The 8,051-nt window shown below is 38.2% G+C and overlaps 2 protein-coding genes across 8 annotated transcripts in view; both read left to right on the top strand.

Moving 5' to 3' along the window:
* Positions 1 to 30: 30 nt before the first annotated feature.
* On the top strand, positions 31 to 2,680 carry gpatch11 (G patch domain containing 11). Of its 2 annotated transcripts, none has more exons than XM_035172688.1 (8): positions 31 to 189; positions 796 to 1,017; positions 1,107 to 1,148; positions 1,250 to 1,370; positions 1,455 to 1,545; positions 1,703 to 1,846; positions 2,115 to 2,196; positions 2,280 to 2,680. In XM_035172688.1, the coding sequence occupies exons 1-8, from the start codon at positions 171 to 173 to the stop codon at positions 2,333 to 2,335; spliced, it is 777 nt and encodes a 258-aa protein (XP_035028579.1). In that variant the 5' UTR covers positions 31 to 170; the 3' UTR covers positions 2,336 to 2,680. The 2 variants fall into 2 exon arrangements, with proteins under 2 accessions (XP_035028579.1, XP_035028578.1); XM_035172687.1 differs by having other exon boundaries at positions 791 to 1,017.
* A 1,056-nt stretch (positions 2,681 to 3,736) lies between these two features.
* Positions 3,737 to 8,051, top strand: part of eif2ak2 (eukaryotic translation initiation factor 2-alpha kinase 2) — a 56,948-nt gene continuing 52,633 nt past the window's right edge. For 2 of the 6 annotated variants that reach the window (XM_035171830.2, XM_035171832.2), the window contains exons 1-7: positions 3,738 to 4,006; positions 5,018 to 5,144; positions 5,934 to 6,088; positions 6,170 to 6,293; positions 7,103 to 7,176; positions 7,262 to 7,396; positions 7,492 to 7,624. In XM_035171830.2, coding sequence (XP_035027721.1) covers positions 3,900 to 4,006; positions 5,018 to 5,144; positions 5,934 to 6,088; positions 6,170 to 6,293; positions 7,103 to 7,176; positions 7,262 to 7,396; positions 7,492 to 7,624 — 855 coding nt within the window. In that variant the 5' untranslated portion in view covers positions 3,738 to 3,899. Of the gene's footprint in view, positions 4,007 to 5,017; positions 5,145 to 5,933; positions 6,089 to 6,169; positions 6,294 to 7,102; positions 7,177 to 7,261; positions 7,397 to 7,491; positions 7,625 to 8,051 lie in introns of all 6 variants that reach the window. The other 4 variants (XM_035171829.2, XM_035171828.1, XM_047342161.1 and 1 more) reach the window with 3 other exon arrangements.

The raw sequence follows: 8,051 nt of genomic DNA, 5'->3' as shown, positions 1-8,051 counted from the left end.
AGACTCGTGGTTTACCTTGTAGCTAGTCGGAACGTATCTGTGACCGAACCAAACATCAGTGGAGGAAACAAGTGCGCGACTGGAGATTTCAATTTGTTGCTGTAGTTTTCTACATTTGTTCTCTTTCGTTGTGGCGATCATGTCAGACGAGGAAGAAGATTATATGTCTGATGCCTTTCTCAGTAAAATGTAAGTCTGTTTTCTGTTCTTATTAAAAACCCAGAGTCAACACCAAAACCATAGCGACAGAGAAAAGGCTAACGAAATGAGTTAAAAAACCGAGAGAATGGATGGTCTGAAAGACGTGTAGCACCCAAAACAGTAGTCTTATTGAATTTGTTCTATATGACTGTATAGACATTAATAAAGACTCAAGTATAAAAACCTGGTGGTGTGTAAGTTGTTGCATAGAAAATAATGATGTAGATATTTGTAATGTGAAACTATAGAAGTTTGCAATAGAGCCTTTGCTAAAATGTCGTTATCAAACCCTTATGAAACTGAAATGTAATTAAGACTTGATATTTTACAGATTAAGCATAAACTCTATTATAAATGACAATAAATAAAAAGAAAGCAAATGCAACCAAATATGTTGAACCCGATTAATAATAAAAATATTTTTTATGTGAAATGTAAAAACCAAGCACATTTTTTTCATTCTATTCTGCAAAATAAAAGTATTCATACCGGCGCATATTGGCATAGATGCTGATACCAATTGGTTTGTAAAACAACTATTACTGTTTTGTCATCCCAACAACTCTCCCTATGTCCCTGTGTCTGTCAGACAAGATGTGAAACCAGGAGTCAGCATGGTGAAACGGGTAAAAGAAGCCATAAAGAGGGAGACGCAGCAAAAGGAGAACAACATCAAGAACCGTCAGAAGACTTACAAGGAGCAGGAAACGGAAAGTCGGGAAGCAGCTTTGGAGAGCTCCATCAGCAACAACAACAGGGGATTTGCACTTCTGCAGAAAATGGGTTACAAAGCTGGTCAAGGTCTTGGGAAGCAGGGCAAGTTTCTGCCTTTCTGATCTTCCTTATTGATCATATTTTGCATTTATTGTGGGTATTAATGTTTACAATCTGTGTTACCTCTTCAGGAGCAGGGAGGGTTAATCCTATTCCTATTAACATCAAAACTGGTAGGCAATATCTATTTATTTATTTAATTTTGAGTGCATTTGGCAAAAACATCCAATCCAATCTTTGACTCACCATGTCCTTTCCTGTGTATCTGAATCAGACAGAGGTGGTATCGGATTGGAAGAGGTGAAGAAAAGAAAAGCAGAGGAGGAACTTGAACATTATCGACAGAAAGTGCGAGTCAAGCAACAGAATGAGACCAAATCCCTGGAAGATTTTAGGTGAAGTCCACAGCTGTGTGTGAGATGCACTGTGCCAAATGTATCATAGTCTCTGTGTGTAATCATAAGCTTTTTTCATTCCAGGTCGAGAGTAAGGACGGAGAGAGAAGAGCGTAAGATTGAGGGGGATCTCAGAAAGAGTCAGAGAGCCTGTGAGCAGCTCGACAGTCAGAAGGTTGGAATAATCCTGTCAACAGCAGAAGCTCATCACAGTGCTCTGCAATCAGATTTAACAAAAATTTTAGAAAAATTACTCTGGATTTGAACAGTATTGATATCACAAAAGAGAGAGCTAGAACTTAGTGTTTCTGCAAATTTCCTTTTCTTTACAGGCCATCACTGTCCCCAGAGAAGACTGGTACTGGCCAAAAGCAGATGCTGATGACGAGGAAGATGCTGATGACGAGGAGGAGGAAGAGGAGGAGGAGGAGGAGGAGGAGAAGAAGGAGGAAGAAGAGGAGATTGTGGAATTAACTGTTAGTATTCACTTTAGTTTGTTTTTAAGTTCATACTATATTTCTCCCCTACCATAATATATTCATATTCTTATTCTTATTAAAACAGTAACACATCATATAAGTATGACATATGCACATTTAATTTCATTTACATTGTGTTAGACATGAATTTGTAATTATCTTGGGAACAGTGTTGCCAGTCTTTGTATATATATCTCATAGAAGTCAGCGATAATTGACTATGTGTGATATTAAAACATATTTAATGTGTGTGTCTCTGTTACAGTCTTTTGACAAACTGCAAATTTTGACTTCCTATTTGAGAGGAGTCCATTTTTACTGCATATGGTGTGGGACCACCTATAATGGTAAGAATTCTGACAACATGGCTGTAGTTGTATTGCTTTTTCAGATATACCTCTTAATATACTTATTTTTTCCTTTTTTGCAGATGAAGAGGACTTATGCTCTAATTGTCCTGGGGATACGGCAGCAGACCACGATTAAACCTGATAAAAATATGTTTCCAGTAATTCTTGGTGAAAATGCAGATACAAACATGTGTAAAGGATTGCAGGCAGCAGCAGCTTGAAACAGGTTCATTAGGTTATAATTAACTGCTGAGGCAGTGAAGTGATCAGAATTATTTGAAGATGTATTCATCATCGCATTTTAATTTGTTGTCCATCTATGGAATAACATCACTGTTTATGCTGTTTGTGAGTGGAAATTCTTATTTGTTTTTTTTGTCTAACCTATAGAAATCCTGTGGGAAGTTCATGATAGCTTTTTCCCAATATTTATTTTTTGATAATATGTACTGTGTTTTCAATAAATGTTTTCAGACTTCTACCCTGTCATTTTATTTACTGTTTCAATTTAGCAACTTGTAACTCAACTAGTTATTTTGGGTTTAAATCATTGAACCTCCTAACTCTGAGATAGTTGTGATGTGTCTTATAACGAGTCTTAAAAATGTTATTATTTCTACATCGTCCGCAGTCACCCTTGGATTTCAATATCTCTGTTCTTCTCATCAAAAAATGTGGTGTTTTTTTTAATAAAAAAATGATGTACGTGAATAGCGTTTATACAGAGAAATCGAAACATACCGGTCCATATAGTGAGCTGTCCGCAGAGCTGTGATAGTTGAACACAGGCAGTGCGGTGGGAAGTAGGGGTGCTGTTGAAAAAAAGCAGACATCACTACGGAAGCCCATTTCTATGGAAGCCCATTTCCGCCACTGATGAAGAAAATACAAATCCTGTATCTCATAATTATGACTTAGTATCTCAGAATTATGACTCAGTATGTCATTATTATGACTTAGTAATACTAAGTCTTAGTACTTATGACTTAGTAATACTAATACTAAGTCATAAGTATGAGATGCTATCTCATAATAATGAGATAGTAAGTTTTATTCTGCAAAATAAAAGTATTCATACCGGCGCATATTGGCATAGAGGCTGATACCAATTGATTTGTAAAAAGACTCACATTGGTCGATTCTATCAGCTGACTTTGAAAATAACTATGACTGTTTTGTCATCCCAACAACTCTCCCTATGTCCCTGTGTCTGTCAGACAAGATGTGAAACCAGGAGTCAGCATGGTGAAGCGGGTAAAAGAAGCCATAAAGAGGGAGACGCAGCAAACGGAGAAGAACATCAGGAACCGTCAGAAGACTTCCAAGGAGCAGGAAACGGAAAGTCGGGAAGCAGCGTTACAAAGCTCCATCAGCACAACGAGAACAAGGGATTTGCACAACTTGTCGTTTTATATACTGTATAAGTAATCAATAAATAAAAAAACACAAAAATGACGGTCATCTCCATGTTTGTTTAAAGAGTTGTTATATTTCAGAGTTCCCGTGAAGGCACCACGTTATGCGACGTTGAAACCAGAAAACGAAAGTGAACAAGTGACGCTGGTTTCAGTCCAGACGAAGACACGATGGAGGCAGAGTGAGAGGATCCCGGCCTACACAGTGCTATTCTGACATTTTACTCTTTGCTTTAGTTTATTTTTTATAATTATTGTGAATGTAACATGAGCGGATAGGTTAAAATGGCAGCTGAAAACTACGTGGCTAAACTAAACGAATATGCTCAGAGACATCGCTATGTGCTGAGATATCAGGAAGTTGGATCTGTTGGTCCTGACCACATTAAAACGTGAGTTTTTAACCTGCACGTCCATGCGTCATTTCCATAGGTCAGGGACTAAAACAGACACAGATATATTACCTCCACCTTCTTTTATTAAGTTTCTTTTTCAATGACAGTGCATATTAATAGCAATACTGTACGAGTTGCCTAAGAGTAATCAGATAACAAGTTCCATGCACATGTGATCTGTCAAATAGGTTTGTTTTTTGTAGTTTGCATTAGAAATAAAGTGTATTGTTTTTGTTGCGTTCAGGTCAGGTATATTTATCCTGCAGTAATTACTAAGTGTGTATTTTCTTGGAATCCACACCATTTTTCAACTGTTACTGCATTTAAACCACATGTGCAACTTGTGTAACGGTCTATATATTCCTTCAAAAGTCTCTTAAAGATGATATCTATTGGTTTTGTGTACATTGAGAACGATGCCTGGGCAATATGGTCATATTATGGTTTGAATGAAACAATCACTTGATAAACAGCAGATTCATTTATGTGCTGTACCTCCTCCCTGTGTTTGCACAATGCATAAACATTACATCGATACACATTGGAATTAGATTATTTTGCTATCGATGGAAATTATATTGTAATAGTTGTTGATATTGGTTTATCACCCAGCCTTATTGAAAACCCCTGTTGAAAATATACTAGTACATTATTTAACTTTAAAAGGCTTTAACAGAGGCACGTTTCATGAGCATCATTATTGAACAGTGACTTTAGCATCGAGTTATAATAAAAACGATGACCAGCCCTAAGGCTGGAGTGAGAATATATTTAAGAGTAATAAACATATTGTTCACATTCAATAAATTAATGACTTTACAGTTTATACCAGCATTTCAACCTCTCTAGTTTACTGATCAGGGCCTAAGGGGGTCCAACACTGTCAAGCTAATACCTCCGCCTTTCATATTGGCGCATATTGGCGGATATTGATCAAGTTTGCAGATTCATGTCTTCGTAATGCAACCTCCATCACACCAACATCATTGTATTATAATTTCTCCTCAGGTTTACTTTAAGAGCGATCGTGAACAACAAGGTGTTTCCCGATGGCGTGGGGAACAATAAGAAGGAGGCCAAACAGAACGCAGCTCAAAAGGCCCTGAGTAGCCTGTTGGAGGAATCAACTGATTGTGTAAGAAACAAAAACTGCTTTATTTATCTATGTGTGAGGATTTGTATTCGAGTGTATATAAGACAAACCCATGGACTCTATGTAAAGATGGATGGCATGACATGCTTCTCAAAAGGGAAGCCGAAGCGTCTCGATCACCACAGAGTGGCTGACTGCAGTACAGGTCATGGACATGGACCAAAATAAACAGACCTCAATAAAAAAAAAATTATGATAATAATTATAATGCATTTTATTTATGGACACCTTTCAAGACACTACCTGACAGATATAACAACAATCAAGAAACAGCAAACATATCAGGACATCAATAAAACAATAATAGTAAAGGCTTGTGGGAGAGAGTTTCACACAGCTGCAGAGGTGTAGGCTCAAGACCCCATAGAGGATAAGCAGACAGGAGGAGTAGTGAGGAGGTTGGAGGAGGAAGCAGATACGCTTCTAATTCCACTGATGTGACTCTAGTGTTAATTTTTCTGGTAAGTTTGGCTTTATTAGTTATTCAATGCTATAAAAATGCGGTGAAACGTCATGATTGACAGCTGAGACTGACTTGTGACCAGTCGAGAGGGTGTTTCGGCGGGACCTCAATTCTGCGTATCCATCCTGATCACTACTGCACAGACTCTGCCTTCAAATAATGTCATTGATACAAGATGGCAGCGTTCATGTACATTTTGGCTTCATTTCTAGATAGTGGGAGTAAGTGGAGACAAATTGCTCCTGTTTATATACAGTCTATGCACTGCACATGTCCTTCATGTATATTATTTGTTGTTTTCTCAACAGACAGAAAATGTAGCAGAAGCTTCCACTTCACCGGTTCATCAGAAGAGCATCATTAACAACCGTTTTGTCTCTTGGCTCAATGAATACGGTCACAGGAACAAGGTGTTGATACGGCCTGTGGAGTCAACCAGACTGGGACCAAACAATGCTTCTTAGTAAGGTTCCACGATACATCCCTATTCATTCTTTGATCACCATTTAAGAATGCATTAAATAAAATGTTTGTGATATGCTAGTTGCTGTAGCTTTTGGGTTGGAGAGAAGGAGTTTCCAGTTGGCTATGGTAAAACAAAGAGGGAAGCCAAGGAGGAAGCAGCGAAGCTTGCACATCACGAGATATGTGACAGTAAAGCTACAGAGGTAAGAACTGACTCACTGTAGAAGGCCCAGTTACAGTGTTTGGAAAGTGCCGAGGGAAGGAAGGGATTGAAATGCCTGTTCATAAATGTAACTATCTTTGCACACCAAGTCTGTATTTTCATCCAAAATTGCACTCATTTAAAAACACATACGACCTCCTGTTGTGTCAGTGATGTTTACACACAGATTCCTCCTTCATTAAAGAGAGTTGTCTAAGAAATTATTTCACTGAGATTTCCCTGTCTCCAGTTTGTACTCTGTTGCTATGATAAAGGCTGATAATATCAAGGCCTAGTCTGTGTGCCTGTGTCTTTGTGTGTAAGTGTGTGTACTTGCTGCTGGCTGGGTTCATTTGGATCATGGGAATTTGTTTTTTTAACCTTTTAATATACGGTCCATGTTTCTCTAGTTGTGCATCAAACTGGACCACTGACATCCAGAAATAGACTTGGAAGTGTGGGGATAATTTGGCAGCTTCTTGATCAGAAGATGAAATCCTCTTTGTTCCTGACTGCTTCTCAGGATTGAAAGCACCCAATGTTTTCGTTTTCTTTTTTCAAGAAGTGAGAGGATCATCATCCTCAGTGCTCGAATCCATTTTATCTCCTACTTCAGACTTTTAAAGCAAATACAACTGAGAGAGTGAACATTTTTATTGGATCACAGATTTGTTTTTTAAACGCATAGGAAATACACAGACTTGGTGTGCAAAGATCTTAATACTGTTGTAAATGTGTTCAAGGTTTTTTAAATGTTGGCCAGACTCCATTCATTGAATCATAATTGAAATCACACTTTTTATTTCCAAGACTGGAGATGAGAAATATGGTGGCACATCAATCCAGCAAAATGAGGAAGCCAAACAAGATGTGTCAGAAATCTGGTGAGAGCAAATAGTTTTGTTTCATTCTGCTTCTGTTCTGTTATGAAACGTTTCTAATGAGTGTCCGATTGTCTTGGTATTACAGTGATAAGACCAACAGCCTCAGTTTAAAGGCAGAAGGTGGAAACTTCATTGGCATGGTCAACCAGTACTGTCAGGAAACACAGCGCTCCCACACTTTCGTCTTAGAGAAAAGATGCGGAGAAGCACACAGCCCCCAGTGAGTACGCCTGAACCTCAGTAACAGGAATGCACACTACACACACTATGAAATCTTAACACAACAATCTAAACATTTCCATCCTGCCTGCACAGATTCTTCTACAAGTTAGTGATCGACAACAAGGAGTACCCTGTGGGTAAGGGGAAGAATGGGAAAGAAGCCAGACAAAATGCAGCTCAGCTGGCCTGGGCTGCTCTTCAAGAGCAGACCGACTACGACAGCAAGGTTTTCATTCATTCATTAGTTTATGTAGAATATGATAGATTATGGTTTTTATTTTCCACTTACTACATGTGCTTATTTTATGCTTGACCTTGTTAACTTACTTATTAATGTGATCTGGTGAAGCTAAAACAATGAGGGAGTATTAGGGCCATATGAAGAAGTTATGTCCTGGGGAGGCCGGTTAAGGTTTAGATTTTGGTCAAACAAACAGAATACACTCAATACCTTTAATTCAATTCATACAGAGTCTTCACTACGCACAGTATGAGTCTGGACTGACATGGACGTTAACTGCAACTTGATTGGACTGGTTGGCAGATGCATTCATCCGTGAGGCAATAATTCTCCTTCATAATCTTTCACCACAGAAGAAAAATTTCAGTATTTACATTCAGAACAGTTTTTAAATTACGTTTTTTAAAATATC

The sequence above is a fragment of the Hippoglossus stenolepis genome, chromosome 12 (assembly GCF_022539355.2).
Source record: "Hippoglossus stenolepis isolate QCI-W04-F060 chromosome 12, HSTE1.2, whole genome shotgun sequence".
In the NCBI taxonomy this organism is placed as follows: Eukaryota; Metazoa; Chordata; class Actinopteri; order Pleuronectiformes; family Pleuronectidae; genus Hippoglossus; species Hippoglossus stenolepis.
Note: the sequence above shows the minus strand (reverse complement) of the source record. Positions and strands in the feature narration are given on the sequence as shown.